The sequence below is a fragment of the Leopardus geoffroyi genome, chromosome D1, assembly GCF_018350155.1.
Source record: "Leopardus geoffroyi isolate Oge1 chromosome D1, O.geoffroyi_Oge1_pat1.0, whole genome shotgun sequence".
Taxonomy (NCBI): Eukaryota; Metazoa; Chordata; class Mammalia; order Carnivora; family Felidae; genus Leopardus; species Leopardus geoffroyi.
Window position 1 is genome coordinate 46288267 of NC_059329.1, and position 20339 is coordinate 46308605.

Here is a 20339-nt window from a genome sequence, read left to right on the forward strand (position 1 = left end):
AGGGAGGGCATGCACCCACCCTGGAAGCCCCATTCCTTTATGGTAGATTACCCAGAAGACATTCTGGTTTTGTTCACTACTCCTTGAAATACACTGAAAGGAATGAACATTGAGAAAAACACTAAAAATATTATAGGTCTCAAATAGTTTACTGGTCTGGGACCTTTCATCTTCAATTCTGGTTTAAATTAGCAGGATTGAAACCTTTTTCCAATGAACAAATTCAGCCTTTAAAGCCATTAATTTCCTTTGAAGCTAATTTAACTAATCTGAAGAATCATCTCAAATGGATTTCCTCTACTTTAGGTTTCTTTCCTTTTATTCCAGTCACTCAACTGTCAGTAATCAGCCCGAATTGCTACAGGCATGTTACAAGGCAAAGTAGACAGGAATACAAATGAATGGCTAGAAACAGGGAAAGAAACAGAAGTGACTAGGCAAAACAAAATGAAATCAACAAAGTATGTAACATTGTGAAGAAGGTTCAGAAAAAAAAAAAAAAAAAAAAAGAGGAATGTCTGGTGAAAGTAAAGACATCAAAGAAGTAATTACGGTGTATCTCTCTTCAAGTACCATTTCCCAGAATTCCCAATGAAAAGTGTCTCTATTACTAGTCTCCAGACACGTAGCCACTGCTGTTGTGAATCATCTTAAACCTGGTTCAAATTATTTATATGTGTCTATTTGCCAGACTGAAACTCTTACCTTCAGTTCTCATTAAAGTCTAGAAAGGACTTCACTAAATGTGCAGGTTGATTTAGCCTGCTCTGCCAGGTTTTGTGTTACAGGCAGCCACTGCCACTAGGTGTCAGGACCCTCTGATAAAAATCAGTAATGGACTGTGTGCTGGTTTGCTTTTCCTAAAATAAACATGGCCACGTTTTCCTCCAAGGAGCATTGAGCAATTCAGCTATTGTGTGGTCATTATAAAGATTAAATGAGATAATATACAGAAAGTACCAATGCTTATAACATAATGGAGAGCTCAATGACTAAATGGTACCTATTATATATTTCTTTCATAACCTTTTTTTCCTTTTCATAGTGTTTTTTAATTGTAATACAAACCACATAAAGTTGACCATCTTAAAAAATTTTAAGAGTACAGATACATAGCATTAAGTACATTTACATTGTTGTGCAACCAATATCCAGAACTCTTTTTTTTTTTTTTTTTTTTTTAATTTATTGTCAAGTTAGCTAACATACAGTGTAAACAGTGTGCTCTTGGTTTTGGGGGTAGATTCCCATGATTCATCGCTTACATACAACAGCCAGTGCTTATCCTAACAAGTGCCCTCCTCAATGTCCATCACCCATCCCCCCCATCCCGGTTCCCCCAACAACCCTCAGTTTGTTCTCCACATTCAAGAGTCTCTTATGGTTAGCCTCCCTCTCTGTTTGAAAGTATTTTTTAAATAGTTCTATACTATTTTAAATAGTATAGAAACTCTATACTCATTAAACAACTTCTCATTTCTCCCTCCCCCTAGTGCCTAGAAAGCACTGTTCTACTTTTTCCATGAATTCGACCACTCTGATAACCTTATAGAAGTGGAATCATACAATATTTTGTATTGTATTATAATGACTGGCTTATTTTACTTAGCATAATGTCATCAACGTTCATCTGTGTTGTAGCATGTGTCATAATTTCCTTCCTTCTGAAGGCTGAATAATATTCCATTGTATGCGCGTTAACACATTTTGTTTATTCATTCCTCTGTGGCCAGACATTTGGGTTGCTTCCCTTTCTTGGTTACTGAAGGCTGTTATGAACATGGGAGCGCAAATATCTCCTCAAGATCCTATTTTCAACTCCAGCAAAAAAACTACTAGAACTGATAAATGAATTCAGTAAGGTCACAGGATACAAAATCAATGTACAGAAATGTGTTGCATTTCTACACACTAATAACGAAGCACCAGAAAGAGCAATTAAGAAAATAAACCCATTTATAATTGCACCAAACTTAACCAAGGAGGTAGAAGATCTGTACTCTGAAAACTATAAAACACTGATGAATGAAATTGAAAATGATACAAACAGGGGCTCCTGGGTGGCTCAGTAGGTTGAGCATCTGACTTTGGCTTGGGTCATGATCTTGCAGTTTGTGAGTTCGAGCCCCGCATCGGGCTCTGTGCTGACAGCTCAGAGCCTGGAGCCTACTTTGGATTCTGTGTCCCCCTGTCTCTCTGCCCACCCCTGCTTGTGCTCTCTCTCTTTCAAAAATTAATAAACAAAAAAAATTTTTTTTAAGAAAATGATACAAACAAATGGAAAGACAGTCCATGCTCATGGACTGGAAGAACAAATATTGTTAAAATGTTCATATACCCAAATCAGTCTATAGATTTAATGAAATCCCTATCAAAATACCAAAAGCATTTTTCACAGAACTAGAACAAATAATAAAAATTTGTATGGAAACACAAAAGGCCTCAAATAGCCAAAGCAATCTTGAAAGAAAAAAAAATCCCAAACCTGGAGGCATCACAGTTCCAGACTTCAAGTCATATTACAAAGCTGTAGTGATCAAAACAGTATTGTACTGGCACAAAAAATAGACACAGAGATAGATTAATGGAATAGAATAGAATGACCAGAAATAAACCCACAAGTGTGTGGTCAATTAAACTTCAACAAAGCAGGAAAGAATATTCAATGGGAAAAAGTCTCTTTGACAAATGGTATTGGGAAAACTGGACAGCGACATACAGAAGAATGAACCTGGACCACTTTCTTACATCATACACAAAAATAAACTCAAAATGGATTAAAGACCTAAACGTGAGACTTGAAACCATAAAAATCCCATAAGAGAGCACAGGCAGTAATGCTCTGACATCGGCCATGACATCTTTTTAGATATGTCTCCTGGGTCAAGGGAAACAAAAGCAAAAATAAACTATTGGGACCATATCAAAATAAAAAATATATAAAGAACTTCTACAACTCAACACCAAAAAAACAAATAATCCAAGTAAAAACTGGGCAGAGGATCTGAACAGATATTTCTCCAAAGAAGACATAAAGATGGCCAACAGATAGATAAAAAGATGCTCAACATCATTCATCAGCAGGGAAATGCAAATCAAAACCACAATGAGCCATCACCTCACACCTGTCAGAATGGCTAAAATCAAAAACACAAGAAACAAGTGTTGGTGACAATGTGGAGGAAAAGGAACCCTCATGCACAGTTGGTGGGAATGCAAATTGGTGCAGCCACTGTGGAAGACAATATGAAGGTTCATCAAAAAATTAAAAATAAAACTACCCTACAATCCAGTAATCGCATTACTGGGTATTTACCCAAAGAATATAAAAACACTACTTTGAAGGGATATATGCACCTCTATGTTTACTGTAGTGTTATTTACAATAGCCAAATTATGGAAACAGCCCAGGCATCCATCAATAGGTGAATGGATAAAGAAGATGTGATATGTGTGTGTTTGTGTGTGTGTGTGTGTGTGTGTGTGTGTGTATAATTATACATACATACAATGGATGTTATTCAGCCATAAAAAAGAATGAGACCTTGCCATTTGCAACAACACAGATGCGTCTAGAGGTTATAATGCTAAGCAAAATAAGCCAGTCAGAGAAAGACAAATACCAGATGACTTCTCTCATATGTGGAATTTAAGAATCAAAACAAACAAAAAAAGGGGGGATAAAGAGAAAACAAAAAACAGACTCTTAACTATAGAGAACAAACAGGTGGTTACCAGAGGGAGGTGGATGGGGTATGGGTGAAATAGGTAAAAGGGATTAAGAGTACACTTACCTTGATAAGCAATGAGTAATGCATGGAATTATTGAATCACTATATTGTACATCTAAAACGTACAATGTCATATTACACTATATGTTATGTATAACATTTCATGTTAACTATACTGGAGTGAAAATAAAATAATTTTTTAATTTTCTAAAAAGGATCCTGCTTTCAATTCTTTTAGATATATACGCAGAAGTGGAATTGTTGAATCATATGGTAATTCTATTTTTAATTTTTTGAGTAACTGCCATGCTGTTTTCCATAGCGGCTGCACCATTTTACATTCTCATCAATTGTGCCCGGGGTTTCTATTTCTCCACATTCTTACCAACACCTACTATTTTCTGGGTTTTGATAGGAGCCATCCTAACGAATGTGACCCTAGTATCTTTCTCTTTTTTCTTTAGTTTTAGTTTTTGCGTTTGTTTTTGCTTGCCTTAGTTTTCTTTATCTTTCCTTTTTACATCATAATTGCATCTTAATGGTTTTGTCTACCACTGAATCGACAGTTTTCTTCCTTTCCAATCTTTTGCATAGTCTAAAAGAAGTACTTGTTAAATGTTTCATGGTGCATGTGGTATAAGAAAAATCTATAATTATTCTTGATTTGGACATTTCACAAGACAATCAAAGCACAGATTTTATAATACAAAATACATGATAGCACATTTTATCTTTGCATTTGTGAAACCTTAAGATGTTATTCTGCAAACGTATGTTTTCTTTGCATAAAGCCCTAGGGGGAAGAAAAGATAGCCATATAGATCTTAAACGGTGTAAGATTTTTTCTTCCATCTACATAAATGAGTTGCAAGGAGAAAAATGAACAATTTGCTAACTGCTTACTTCATTCAGACTGTCATAGACTTGGCCTCCAGGATGGATATGTGATTGGAATTAAATTATTAAATTGTGTAATACAAAACACAGCTACATTTGCAATCTCACCATCCTACTTTGCTACCTTTATTCACTGGAGTTGATTTTGCTACCTTTATTCACTGGAGTGGAGAATCCCTGTCTCTCAGGTCTAGATAAGTAAATATTCAGTAAAACATGAAACACTTCTTAGCTTGGAGAGGCACACATTTAGTTAAAAGCTAAATGACATCTATTCCAAACAGTACAAACAATGACAGCTGACAGCCGAATAAGGCTGACCTGCCCACGGTTCAGAAAGTGGAAACAATGTGTTAGTAAGCAGCTATCTCACTGTGGCTTTGATTTGCATTTCCCTAATGATTAGTGATGTCGAGCAGCTTTTCAAAAGCTTTTTGGCTATAATTGTATTCTTTTTAAAAGGACAGTTTAAAAATTCAGTTTAATTTAGATGCTAAGAAAGTGAGAAAATGAAGTGGGGCTACAGGGGAGGCAAACTAGGATTCCCACAAGACTGCTGTTGGAAGCAAATTGCCATACCTTTTTAGAAAGGAAACTGTCAGTATCTGGTGATATTTAAAATGTGCCATACGCTGGCATCCAGCAATTCCACTTTTAGGATTTTATCCAATGGAAACAAAAGAACCAGTATGAAGATATATATTAAAAATGTTTAATGCAAAATTGTTGTAATAGCAAACCATCTGGAAACAGAGTGAATGTTCATCAATAATGCAAAAGTTAAATTATAGCAATCCATATTATAGATATCATGCTGTTTTTGAAGAAGAATGAATTTCGTTTCTATGTACTGATCTGAACATGAACTAATGATGCATTATTAGGTTAAAGAAAGATTGGGCTGCAGAGTAATGTATAAGATCTCACAGCTCTTATTTTCATTTACAAAAATGGAAGGAAAAAAAATATATGCATCTTATTTGAATATATTTGTAAAGAATAGAAAAAAATATAGAAGGCTGGGGGGAGATTATTAACTTTTTTTTAATCTCTCCACCAATTGACTTTTTTTTTTTTAAGTTTATTTATTTTGAGAGAGAGCAAGAGAGAGCATGCGGGAAAGGGCAGAGAGAAAGGGAGATAAAGAGAATCCCAAGCAGGCTCCCTACCATCAGTACAGAGCCCAACATGCAGCTCAAACTCAGACACCACGAGATCATGACCTGAGGCAAAATCAAGAGTCAGACACATAACTGACTGAGTCACACAGGCGCCCCACCAATTGACTTATTTTAATAAGCATAATTTGTTATATTTTTTATAAACAAAAGCAGAAAAGTTTAAAGAAAAAGAAGTAAAAATACTTTAGCAGGTCTGTTTGTTTCATAGTGACTAAATGATCCCCTCTGAAAGAAAGTGACCCTCTACTTGCCGTAGGAGGGCCTCAGATGACATCCTGAGATGGACCAGAGACAGGGAAGTTGGAAAAGAAAAGTGAGAGAATATGGAATAACTAGTAAAGGATATAGAAACAGGAGACAAGGACCTGACCCCTACAGAAAAGGGGGTCTGTGACCAGAGCTTCAACAAGAGAGATAACCAAGTAAAGACCTCAGTTCATATTTGTTCAGAGCTTTGCGGTTACCAAAAACGTTCTCAAATACATACTCATATAATTCTCACGGTAAGGAGAGGTAGGGCAGGTATATTATCCTTATGTTTCATGTGAGGAAAAGAGGGCTCAAAGAACCCTGTGTGTGTGTGATTTGGCCCAGGTCATGGAGCTTGGAAGTGGACAGAGTTTAACATCACTCATCATTGGAGAAATGCAAATCAAAACCACAATGAGCTATCACTCTATACCAGTTAGACTGGCTAAAATCAAAATGACAACAAACAACAGGTGCTGGTGAGGATGTGGAGACAAAGGAACCCTTGTGCAGTACACTGTTGGTGGGAATACAAACTGGTGCAGCCACTATGGAAAACAGTATGGAGCTTCCTCAAAGAGTTAAAAATAGAACTACCACAGGATCCAGTAATTCCACCTTTGGGTATTCACCCAAAGAAAATGAAAATGCTAATTCAAAAATATATATGCACCCCTAAATTTATTGCAGCATCATTTATAATAACCAATATGTGGATGCATCCAAGCATCCATTAATAGATGAATGGATAAGAAAAATGTGGTGTGTATATACACACACACATACACACACACCGTGAAATATTACACTGCCATAAAAAAAGGATGAGATTGTGTCACTTGAGATGACATGGATGGACCCAAGGAGTTTTATGCTAAGTGAAATAACAAGTCAGACTGAGAAAGACAAATACCATATGATTCTACTCATGAGTGGAATCTAAAAAAAAAAAAAAAAAAAAAAATGAATAAACAAACAAAAAAGCAGAATCAGCTCTATAAATACAGGGAACAAACTGAAGGTTGCCAGAGGGAAGGGGAGGGTGGATGATCAGGCAAAATGGGTGAAGGTGAGTGGGAGATACAGGCTTCCAGTTATGGAATGGTAAGTCATGGGAATAAAAGGCAGAGCATAAGGAATACAGTCAATGATATTGTACTAGCAATGTAACGGGACAAATGGTAGCTACACCTGTGGTCAACATAATGTATAAACTCATCAAATCAAAAAAGAAAAGAAGGAAAGGAAAGAAGGGAAAGGGAAGGAAAAGAAAAGGAAAAGAAAGAAACTGGGTGTTTGATGTTTGAATTTAAAGGTATTTGCATTGATAAGGCATAAAGTCCTCCTCTGCCTACGTTGCCACCTTCACCATCCCTCACCAGCCGTCATCAGTGCAGCTTACTACATGAACGGTTCTTAGGAGGAAGAGGGTTTATTGGAGAAACGACCCAAGTTTCATGTCTGTGTCTAGTTGAGAAAAATAGCTGCTTTGTGGCTCACATTGTATTTCCAACAAGTGGACAACTCTTTTAAGAAGTTGTACTGTAAAGGGAAGGAAAAATATGGAGAGGTAACTGGTGAGAGGGGTGGATCGAGACTGGTTGGTTGGGTTGTTGTTTTTTTTAATCAATAACCTTTCTTCATTGAGTGAATTGTGAGGACGAAACAAGATGAAGTTTGAAGGATAATATTTTGTACATAGTAACTCCTCAATGTGTTCACTATTATTATTGTTTCTGTGCTGTTGTAGGAGAAGGAGAGAAAGAGAAGGGGAATGTGGGGAGGGGAGCAGGAGAGGAGGAGGAGGAAGAAAGACCTGGGGTCCCTTACTCTTTTTGTGTCCTCTGAAGCATCTGCAAATCCTGCTTCTGGCCCACCAGGTGATGCAGGATGGTTCTCCTTTTCTGGCTAGCAGCGGTCTCCATCTGGTGCCTCATGTATTTCTGGTCTTGCTTTCGCTTTTGCACCATCATTTCACTCTCATCCTTAGCAAAGATGGGTTCACAAGGCTCTGGCTCAAACGTGGACATTTGCATGGATTTATTCTTTATCTGAAACAGGGACACATATAATACAGATCAGAATGATACCAGGCAATAAACCTTACACACAACAGTGTAGCATAGTAAAATACCAGTCCCTTAGAGGCAGGAACAAGGGCTGCAAAAACCACCAAATGGGTAACACACAAGGCTACAGTTTTTATACGTGTTTTTAGAATGCTACTGCAGAACTGCAGAACTTTGAAATAACAGTTGTCCCCTTACCTGTGCATCCAAAGCTCTCTTATAACACTGGGTGTCTTCCATCTTATCTCTGATGTATTTGGCTCTCTGTGCATCAAGTCTAGAAATTAAAGATAAGAGGAGGCGGGGGCGACGTTCGTTATTGTCTTCAGTAATACAGATTAACATCACTAAAATGTATTTAATAAGTATCAATAGGAGTGAGAGCCTGGTAAATAAAAAGTGGCATTTCTTTCTAGGAGCTTCCATTTTAAGAAAGAAAGGAGTAATTCAAATGCATAGGCTAGTGGACAATGTGTTGAATAGAGGACAGACAGGACAAGTGTAAGCAGAGGAATGACCATTTTGTCCAAATTCACTACCACTAAGACAGGTCCTCCTTCACCCTCCCACCACTCCCCCCCCCCCACCCCTGTGCTTTAAAAAACCGTGACAGGAAAGCAGGAAGTGTCTATTTCTTCTACAAAACGATTCACCATAAGACTCCTTTTTAAGAAAGTGATATTTCCTATTAAAAATTATGATTCTGTTATATGCAACCTAGAGGGAACCCATATGATCTATAAAGCGAGTATAATGGAACATAAACATTTTGTAGAAAAATAATTTTTCAGTCCCAAAAGCTAGCTTATTATTTGTTTTAGGAGTCTCTCTCACACTACAGTAGCCTCTTTAATTTCTCTCCTGACCTCAGTAGTAGAAGTGTGACTCGCCCTTAGGCAGGTTTGAACTCTGACCCTATCCCAGACCTCAGATGATCTGAACAATACCAATCAGATTCTCTTTCCTGAATATTCAGAATTGAGACTAACATTCATCCAGGTTTGAGCTGGAATAAAGATGATGTCTACCAAGGAGCTATGGGGGTGAGCAGAGGGAAGGATTCTTTACATGACTTTTTAGTCCTTGATTCTAGTCCTCTTAGATCCCCTCTCCCCCACATTCCTGTCCCCGGGTTCCCCTATGAGATACTGGTACTGACATTAAATCCCAGCTTTGACTTGAGATTGACTGGGAATAGCGGGGAATAGTGCTTGTTCAAGACAAGTCCCCTCCTTCATCTACCAGTATTAGTGATCACAAAACAATTCAAAATGATTCTCTATAATTAGTTATAGATTGGTATCACTATAATGATAATTATAATAATGACAGCTTTTTTCATTTTTCTAATGAAATGTTATGCTGTGGTACTGGCTGCCAGCTGGGTTGTTTGGCTCAGTTGGTTATAGTTGTGCTAATGAAACTACCAATGCTGACTGAATCCCACATGGAAATAAGCTTCACGTGAAAATTCTGAACCCGTTTTTAGAGCCTGTCAACCAGACTCACTCCTCTGTGAGACGCTTTTGTTCTAGGCGGCCCATCAGCTCTCTGTTTTGTCTTTGCTTTATTTGCTTTTCCCGTCTGTTATCCATTTGTTTCAGGAGACTTTGGGCATATTCTTCTTGTTTAAAAGCATTAATCTCAGAACTGAGTGGCCGTTTATCAAATAGGAAAGATTTCTGGAATGAAGGAGAAGCAATTCATTTACTTTAAAATACCAAAAAGCAACAAAGAATAAAGGTAGTAATTCAGAAAACCAAAATCCATGATTAACTTATAGTATTTGCAGGTATTAGCAACAGAAATTTTGAAAAGACTCACACAAAATTCAGGTTTCTCCTTCTTGTGGATTCTTATAGCTTCAGCAACTCCAAGATTATAGGCAGCATTTTTTTGATTCTGTGCTCTATTAGCCAGATTTCTCATCTTTGAAAACAAACAAACAAAAAATTACGTACTGAAAATACAGCCTTTAAAAATTTAATTCTAGGGGCGCCTGGGTGGCTCTGTTGATTGAACGTCCGACTCCGGCTCAGGTCGTGATCTCGCGGTCTGTGAGTTCAAACCCCACATTGGGCTCTGTGCCAATAGCTCAGAGACTGGAGTGTGTTTCAGATTCTGTGTCTCCCTCTCTCTCTGACCCTCCCCTCTTCATGCTCTGTCTCTCTCTGTCTCAAAAAAATAAATAAACGTTAAAAAAAATTAATTCTATTACATTATAATAATCCAACCGAGGTAGAAACTCGCCTTTTGGAGGCAATGGTACTTTCTATAAAGCTTCATAGATTTATAAAAGTGGGTTGGGGAAGGTTTCTTTTCTTTTTTCCTGTTTTGCGGCTTTAGGCAGCACCTCTGTGGGGATCGTAAGAGGGAATGGAAGATTTCTTAAGTGGTTACCTGGTATCACAAATGCAGGAAAGAGCAGTATGGTCAACTACGGGAGACCACAAAAATCTGGACAGTGCAAATATGGAGGCACCATCCTCTCTTTGCTTGCTTGAGATAGGCCATAGATTTGAAGGGGAAAGCCTTGGTTATGTTGTATTAGAAATCACAAATAAAACCATATAAATCCAGGAGTTCCACCTTTAAAACTAAGTCCTTGGGGGTTGGGGAGAGGGAGAAATCAGTGGCAGGTACAAACATTCAGCTGCTTGGACATTCATCCCAGTGTTGCTCACTATTATGAAAACTTGCATACAACCCAAGTTTTAGTCCAACAATAAGGAAATGATTAAAGACATTACAGTACAGACATATGACGGGGCATTTAACGTGGCCCTTTAAAATCATGTTCCTACGGTCCCATTCTTCAGTCGGAGTGTTGAACTACCTGGAGTTTCTGGAGCTCCTCTTGATCCTTCATCATTTGATACTGCCGAATGTGTTGCTCATTTTCTCTCTCCCCTCTCTTCCTCTCACTGCTGTGGTGTCGTGGCAAATTGCGCAGCGCTCGTTGCAAACACACATAACACAATTCCTACAATACCGAGTATGAAGACAAACTGAGTTTTTTGCCTTTTACTTGTTTTCCTTCACATTCCCTTCACAAGCTTTCCAGAGACTGAGTATGTCAAGCAACATACTCTATAAATGAATGTATTGATGGCAATTAGAAACATGAGTCTTGCAAAGTGGGCTCCACAAATATCCAAGAGGATTTACTGAACTCTCATTTGATCAAAAGTATTTATAGCAGGTGGGCCTGGGTGGTTCAGTCAGTTAAGTATCTGACTTTGGCTCAGGTCATGATCTCTCATGGTTTGCAAGTTCGAGTCCTGCATTGGGTGAGCCCCACTTCTCTCTCTCTCCCCCACTCTCTCTCTGCCCTTGCTCACTGCACCCTCTCTTTACCTCAAAAAAGAAATGTATTTGTAGCAAGTGAAAATTAGAAAGAGATATACCAACCCTACTTGTGTTAACCCTAGATTTTAACTAATAGATATGTTTACTGGAGTCTAATTTGGGGTCCTGAGTATTTGAACCATATCCATACATTGAAAAAAAAAAAAAAGCAATTCCCATAACTCTTACTGAGAAACAGAAGTCAGAAACAGAAAGAGAACTTTGTTTGAAGACACTGTACCTGTCCTGCCTTAGTATGATCCTGGCAACCAGTGACTGGAGAAATTTTATGCTTCATTTTATTGTAATCTTTCAAATAACGTGGAGATGATAAGCTATAAAAACAATGCAACATGAATTAATGTTTAAAAGTCTGACATGAGCTATGATAATTTGGGAAGCAAGCACAAATATAAGGGAAAGAAAAATAATCTTAGCGATCTTTCTCAGAGGATCTATATGTATTGAGGTTAAGAATCCATGGTTTGTGTCAAATAAACTGGGGTTTGAATCCCAGCTTTTTTGCTTACAAGTTGACTGGCATTAGGCAACCTGGGTCATCTTGCAAAAAATCTCAGTTGCCAATGCTATGAAATGGGTACAAAATGTATTCATTCTACAAAATGTATTGTGCTTATTATATGCACTGTTTTAGGCATGGGAGATGCAGTAAAGAACAAAATATACAAAAAAAAAATAAGAAAAAGAAATCCTTGTCCTTATGGAATTAACATTCTGATAAGAACTGACAGCCAGCTGATAAACAAGTAAGTCAATTCAATAGTATATGTGATTGGGTGGCTCGGTCAGTTGAGCATCTGACTCTTGATTTCGGCTCAAGTTATAGTCTCAGGGTTGTGGGATTGAGCCCCACATCAGGCTCTGCTGAGTATTGGAGTCTGCTTGTGATTCTCTCCCTATCTCTCTGCCTCTCCCCCGCTCACACACACACTCTCTCTCTCAAAATAATAAACTTATTTAAAAAATAGAATGTGTGAAGGTGATAAATGCCCTACAATGCTGGAGGGATGGAGTATTGAACCATAAAACAGAACGCCCATGTAAGATGTACCAAGAAGGTGATATTTCAGTAAATAGCTGAAAGAAGGAGGGGTTAATAATAATCAAATATCTGATGCAAAAAGCATTCCAGGCAGAGTGAATGAGTACAAAGTCCTTGAGGTGGGAGTGTACCTGTGCTCAAAGTAGCCAGTGAAAGATGAGATAGCAGACAGAAAGTAGGAGAGAGATCAGAGACCAAACAGGTTCTTGGAGGCCATGGCAAGGGCTCTGGCTTTTACCCTGGGTAAGAATGGAATCCATTGGAGGGTACAATGTCCAGTATTAACAAAACTATGGAGAAGACAGCAGTCCCTCATATTTCTGTTACTGGGAAGATAATTTGATATAACCTTCCTGAGAATAATTGGTAGCATGTATCAAAGGCATGAAAAATGGGTTCATCTCTTACCTCTAAAATTTTACTTTAAAGTTTTTATTCTATAGAATATTCAGGTGCATGCAGAGAATTATGTGTAGCTATATTGTCACAGTATGGTTTATAATATTAAAAAACTAAAAATAATCTAAATATCCAAAAGGAGATGAGTTAAACAAAAGGTTTAATTAATGAAATGATGTGCAATTATTTGTTCATGTTCTGGCACATTCAAAGCCATGGGAAAATGTTAACCACTTATTGTTGAGTATAACAAAGTTTCATATGATATGATCTCAGTTGTACTTAAAATGTGTGTATATGTTTCAAATATAAATATATGTATAATGGGTGATTTTTTTGTATCTATTCCTTTTCTCATTTTTCAAAATTTCTGTGATACACATTACACACACACACACACACACACACACACACACCACACAAAACCAACCATTTTTTGGTCAACATCTATAGGAAGCCTCTACCAATAAGCCCTAACAATTAATTACTCCCTCCTCCTTGCAGCTCCTGTACTTTCTTTTGTGGTCTTTACCATGTGTACTACTTCTTTAGTGTCAGTCTCTCCCTAAGAGACTGTTTATATGTCTTTTATATGTCTTACAGCTCTGTATCTTTGGTGTCTAAAGTAATGCCCAGCATACTGTGGTGCTCAGTGTCTGTTGGATTGAACTAAATTTCAAAGTACAAGACATTTAATTCACAATTATCTTTCATAACCATGAGATTATTCAAAACAAGCATGCCCAGGGTTTTGAACATGACTTTAGTACCACAGAGCGCATAAATCACACATATGATAGCTGATACATTGTGACACATTAACAAATTCAAATCTGCTAGCCCAGTGCAGTGTAAATAATCAATGCTCAATAGATAACTTGAGTATGGTTGACTAATTTGAGGTTTTAAAAAGTGTCCTACTTGGGGTGCCTGGGTGGCTCAGTCTGAGCATCTCACTCTTGATTTCAGCTCAGGTCATGATCTCACAGTTCCTGAGATCGAGCCCTGCTTGGGATTCTGTCTCCCTCTCTCTCTGCCCCTACCCCACTTGCTCTCCATCTCTCAAAATTAGTAAAAGATAAACTTTAAAAAAAAGTGTGTTAATAAAAAAGAAAAAAAAGAAAAAAAAGAAAATAGAAATCTTTTGGGGTGCCTGGGTGGCTCAGTCAGTTAAGCATCTGACTCTTGATCTCGGCTCAGGTTATGATCTCATGGTTTGTGAGTTCAAGCCCCACATCAGGCTCTGCACTGACAGTGTGGAGCCTGCTTAGAATTCTCTCTCTCCTCTCTCTGACTCTCCTTTGCTTGCTCTCTCTCTCTCTCTCTCTCAAAACAAATAAGTAAACTTAAAAAAAAATGAAAATAGAAATCTTTTGACATAACATTGTTAGAAGACATGACCATAATGAATTGTAATACATTCACTCATTCAAAGAATGTTTATTGAATGCCAGCCATGTTTAGCAAAACTGCTTTCCAATTTGATCCAAATAATGAAACTATGTTATATCATAATATCCAAGCACTCAGAAAACAAGGGAAATTTTCCCAAATCCACAAGAGAGTTAGATGTTCTCTCCCCTGTGCTATTTTGTTTCCACCTCTGTCATAGTGTTTATCCTACTGAGTCATAATTTATCACTCTATGTATGCCTGGCTTTCCCACTAGATTATGAGCCCTGACTGAATCTATTATCCCAATCACCTAACAGGTAGAATGTACTCAAGGATACAGAATGAAGGAATGAATAAACACTCATTTAAATTCCCTGCATCAAGATATAACTCAAAAATATATTTAGTAACAGACACCAGATAAAATACCAATGCATTACCTTTCGCGGTTCACACTCTTACCACCACTAACATTCTGCTCCACCATGGTTGGAAAGCTGATGTTTGTCACTTTGACAGGAGAGAGAGCATGTTTTTCTCGAAGTCTCTTGTGTGTTATGATCTCTGTAAAATGAATGAAACCAAGTTTCCTTTCAACTTTAAATGGGTGGTTTTGTACTTAACTAATTTTTAAAACTCGTTATTTTACCCAGGAAAATTTATATATAAGATACATTTCTTATCTTAAATTATTGTCCCTTGCCCTAGTGTGATTCAAACAAATTTTTTTTTGTATATTTATTACGTGCAAGACACTGGCTAGTCACTTTAGAAAATACAAGAGGCAAGTCTTTGCCCTTCAAGATCTTTCAAAAGATATACAGAAAGTTCTCAACTTAATAATGGTTTGACTTATGATTTGTGACTTTGGCTTTTGATGGTGTAAAGTGATGTGCATGCAGTACAAACTGCACTTTGAATTTGAATTGTGATCTTTCCCTGGACTAGTGATATGTGACACAACATTCCCTTGGGGATGCTGGGCGGCCCAGCAAGCTGCAGCAGGCAGCCAGCCACAGTTAGGAGAGTGAACAAGCAATACACTTCCAGCTATTCTGTACCCATGCAACCAGTCTGTTTTTCACTTCCAGTAGTCAATAAGTTACATAAGATATTCAATACTTTATTATAAAATAGGCTTTGTGTTAGGTGATTTTGTCCAACTATAGGCTAATATAGGCTAGATGACACATTTCAGACAGGCTAGCTATAATGTTCAGTAGGTTAGATGATTTAAACACATTGTCAGCTTATGATAGTTTCAACTTATAATGGGTTAACCTGAACATAACCCCATCGTTAAATTGGGGAAGATCTATAGTTGTAGAGAAAAATAAGATATAGACAAAAACCCCAAGAGCTCTCATCACGGAGGTCTTATTACGTGCCTACAATGCTAAGTCGCTTTGCATACATTGCATAAATAGCAACTCAGGACAATGATGAAAAACGTCTACATTCCAACTGATGGTGCTATCTTTAAGGGTCTGCCATGTTTAGAGATGAAAGAAGACACTTCAGAATCCAGTGATGAGAGAAGTGTTCATGGAGTAAGTGCGATGTAAAAATGATGCTAAGAGGTGAGTAGGATTGGGCTAGACTGTAAGAAAAGGAAGGACATTCTAGGCAAGAGAAAAAGAATGAACAAAAACATGAAGTCAGGGAAGGACAAGATGTGTTAGAAGGACATAAATAGACAATTTTGCTCAGAGAAGGAATTTATAGGAAACAGTGACAGTTGAGGTTACAGACACAAAAGCATGTGAATATTAGGCTAACAGTTTACATGTAATCCTGTAGGCCACATGTTGCAAAAACAATATCCACAAGCCAATGTTTACCCACTGACATGGGTTTTTTTTTTGGCTCTATCAGCATTTTTTGCTTCAACGTCAATTAGTGTGTTGCCTACAAAGCAACAATCTCCTAAAGGAAGTTTCCAAAGGGTGGCATGGCAACCCCTAAGGATCCCTAGGATCCTTTCCAAAAGTCTTTGAAATCCTAGGATTTTCTTCATATGCTTCAACCAACACAAACATATCATAACAGATTAAATGAAGACACAGATATGAAAATCCAGCCACCTTATATTAAGCCAAGTATCAAAGATGCAAAACTTCCATTCTCCATTTTTCATAAAAATTATTATTTATGCTAACATGTCACCCTATCATGTTAAATGCAACCCACTTCATGCATTTACATTATCTGACTGGACCCTGTAGGCATATGAATTTTGACCTCTTTAAGTAATGGAGAACCAGCAAAGAGATCACAGTCTAAAAGCCTGAGAGTCAAAAAGTGGTTAAGATGAGATACAAGATTCCAGGAATAGAAGATAGATGTTAGAAAGAAGAATACAGTAATTATTCATGATTCTAACTTTATTTATTTTGAGCATAGAAGTCACTAAGCAATATGGCTGGGCTACCATCAATATGGTAGCAGTATTGGCCTACCTTTGACGCCTTCTTTGCTTGGATGGTCTTTTAATTCGCACTTCTCTTGTCCATTCACTTCATTTTCATCTTCCTCTACAATGGTCTCCATAGGTGGTTTTTTGTCCAACTTCTTGATCTCAATCCTAGAAACAAGCCACGATGTTTACTGCTCTGGGCCTGAATAGGTGAATGTGTGAACTCTCAATCCTTAGAAGCAACCCAGCTAGCTATCTGGTTCTGAAATACACCCACTTCTCTCAAGGGGGCAAGTGCTTTGATTTACTGAGGCTCTCTTTCAGGCTAAGTTTGGGAGCCAACCAAGACCTCCCCTCTCAGTACTGAGGCCTCAAAAGCAGCTCTTATGAAGATAAATTGAGGGATTTAAGCTTTGGGTTTGGTCTCAGTTTGAACCCGGCTGTCTTTTCTAGTTCTGTAATCGGATGCATAGAGGTGACAGTGAAAGGTGGCTGTTGGAATACTTAAAGGCAAAGATTCACAGCCTGGTAGGCAGAGACCAAAATATGCCCAGAAATAACCGCTCCTCCCCTCCCTCTTTCTCCTCCCCACAGCTCCATCCTTTCCCCAGGCAAAAGTGAGGGACTTGCAAAAGCACAATGGGGGGATGGATGTGTTCAGCTGGTGCATGTAGTTGTAGGTTTTCTGTGGTCTCAAGTATGGAGTGCTGGGTTAGAGGTGTAAGCAGGAGAGAGGGCAGTGGGGGAGGGGTGGTACTTCCAGTAAATTCAGGGACCAAACTTCACATGAATAAAACATCTACAACTATATTGAGTATTTGAGTTCTCCGGTCCATCTCTAGGCTCTCTAGTTAACAGGAGGAGCTTCCATCTCTGTTCTTGACCCATTGCAATTATTTCCCTCCTGGAATGCTTCAGCCAAAATATGTCCAAGGGGGCAGCCAAATTTGCCTTCCAAAATACAATCACAATAAAATTATTTTGAATCCATTGATTTATTTTTAATGAGTAAGGCAACATGGTACAATGGAAAGAATAGTGGGACAGTCAGGAGCCATGGTTTTATTTCTGGCTTGGCCACTCAGTTGTTTGTCCATTTCATCCACAATATTAAGGGTCTAGACTAACTAATCTCTAATGTTTATTCTGACCCTCACACTGATTTTGAGGTATGTCATACAGTCCTTCCTAGAGGGGGTTGTTCCAAACCAACTAACACAGGAGGATGTCACAGATTTAAAAACCATGAGAAAATAATACTCTGGGAAGCTGGTTGTTATTCCCCAAATTTCCTCCACCTGAAAAGCGTAATAGTTAATGGCATAGCAATTAAGATTAAGAACATGATTAAGGGTACACAATGAGCGAGTGACAGCTAAACTGGGGGGAAAAAAACCAAGTCTCCTGACTCCTATTCCAGTGTTCTTTTTTAAAAAATTTTTTTAAATGTTTATTTATTTTTGAGAGAGAGAGACAGACCATGAGTAGGGCAAGGGCAGAGAGAGAGGGAGACACAGAATCCAAAGCAGGCTCCAGGCTCCATGCTGTCAGCACAGAGCCCGATGCAGGGCTCAAACCCACAAACCACGAGATCATGACCTGAGCCAAAGTTGGACACTCAACTGACTGAGCCACCCAGGTGCCCCCTATTCCAGTGTTCTTAATACTGGAACAGTATTAAAGCATTAAAGTATTAAAGTATTAAAGTAAAGTATAAAGTATTAAAGCATTATACTGGTGCAGTATTAAAATTACAATTTTGCACCTCTATAAAATGGATAAAATTAAATACACATCTCAAATAGCTAAAGTGAAAATTAAGTGCAATAATATTGAGAAAGTGCTTAATAGCATCTGACATCTACAGTAGTAAATATTCCATAGATGACAATTATTATTATTATTATTATCAGTATCATTATTATAATCATTGTCAGCAGCCACCACTAAAACCCACTGCACTCTTGGGATAAAGTTGTTCCTTTATTCTACCTTATCTCTCTAACCACTTGAGTGGTAAGAATCAGAGCTTAGACAGGTGAGCTAGACTGCAGAAAGAGAAAGCTAGTTCAGAGGAAATGATGGAAGGTAGAGGAAAGCCCAGAAGATGAGAAGAATTGCACTAATATTGCAGGGACTAAAATTGATGGGAGGTAGTATCAGAGTTTCTAGGGAGCTAAGAGTAGTTTTAAAAATGAATAGTCTAGATGGACCTAGAGGATATAATGTTAAATTAAATAAGCCAGACAGACAAAGATAAACACCATATCATTTCACTCATATGTGGAACTTAAGAAACAAGACAAATAACAAAAGAAAAGAAGAGTCAAAAGAGCAGATTCTTAAATACAGAGAACAAACTGGTGGTTTCCAGAGGGGAGGTGGGTGAAGGGTGGGTGAAATAAAGGGGATTAAGAGTACATTTATCATGATAAGCACCAAGTAATGTATAGAGTTGTTGAATTATCATAAATAAAAATAGTCTAACTGGCCATTGCTTTCTAACTTAACTACGGAAAGTGTATGCAACAAATCCTTCTTTGCTGGAACACTGAAAGAGAACACTAAAAGGAGCATGAGCCAGAAAAGATGAGAAACACTACCCAATCACATTAATAAATCAACAAGGATTGCTGTGCCTGGAGGAACCTGTGGAGCAAAACACTGACCTTGGAAATGCACACCCACACTTGGATTGCTTCTCTGAGCTCTCTCTGCTGGACAACACGGAGTCCACAGTGCCAGGCCTCTGGAGGACAGAGAAAGCGAAAGGTTATGCTTGGGGCAGTGGTCTAGGACACATACAAATCAAAGCTATAGGCAGTCTCAGAGGCAAGGCTACCATGATACTCTCTATTGTTATTTCTTATTTATTTATTTATTTATTTATTTATTTATATTTTTTTAGTGCTTAAAGTCTAGAGCTTAAAATCCAAAGAGGAATTATCTCATTTATCACCCTGGATAGTCCCATACCAATTCCACTGATGCTGCCTTTTCTCAAACCATTTCCTCTTTGGAAATTACCTTCAGAGTTGATGGCTTCTTTTATACATCTTTAAGAGGAGAGCTGACTTATTTGAAACTATGAGGAAAATGAGCAAGGAAGCCAATTCCACTCTTGACCCAAATAACTCTAAGAGAAGGGTAAGAGAAGGGCTTTGAAGTCACGTGGATTCATGTTCACATCCCCACACTGTTAAGTTATGTAACCTTAAACCCTGAGTATGTGGGGATAACAGGATCTAATTCATAGAATTTTTATGAGGTACTGTATGCAAGTGGCTGGCATATAATAAACACTCAACAAATAGCAGCTATTATAATTATTATCACATTTTACAGTAATGACATTACATTATACTAGTATAGAAATCCAAAATTATTTTTGGAATGATATGGTTTACAAAAGGCTTCGAAGGGAATTTGCAAAAAGAAGTTTTAAATATGGTTCCAGCAAAAGCAGCATCATTGAAATAAACCTACAGCTTCCCAAGAGAACTACTCTGCAGAACACCACTCAGGTTTAAGTTATGGGACATTTGGGGGGAAAGAATCCCTCTCACCACTTTATAGCAATTTCCCAAAATG

At 37.8% G+C, this 20339-nt stretch overlaps 1 protein-coding gene across 4 annotated transcripts in view; it reads right to left on the reverse strand.

Annotated features, from left to right (window-relative positions):
- Positions 1-20339, reverse strand: part of CCDC81 (coiled-coil domain containing 81) — a 37673-nt gene that overhangs the window by 3065 nt on the left and 14269 nt on the right. For all 4 annotated transcript variants that reach the window (XM_045483697.1, XM_045483700.1, XM_045483699.1 and 1 more), the window contains 9 exons: positions 19418-19497; positions 16792-16916; positions 14773-14896; positions 11717-11810; positions 10964-11110; positions 9952-10056; positions 9637-9809; positions 8326-8404; positions 7889-8109 (listed from right to left, as the gene is read on the reverse strand). In XM_045483697.1, the coding sequence (XP_045339653.1) occupies positions 7889-8109; positions 8326-8404; positions 9637-9809; positions 9952-10056; positions 10964-11110; positions 11717-11810; positions 14773-14896; positions 16792-16916; positions 19418-19497 (1148 nt within the window). The remainder of the gene's footprint in view (positions 1-7888; positions 8110-8325; positions 8405-9636; positions 9810-9951; positions 10057-10963; positions 11111-11716; positions 11811-14772; positions 14897-16791; positions 16917-19417; positions 19498-20339) is intronic.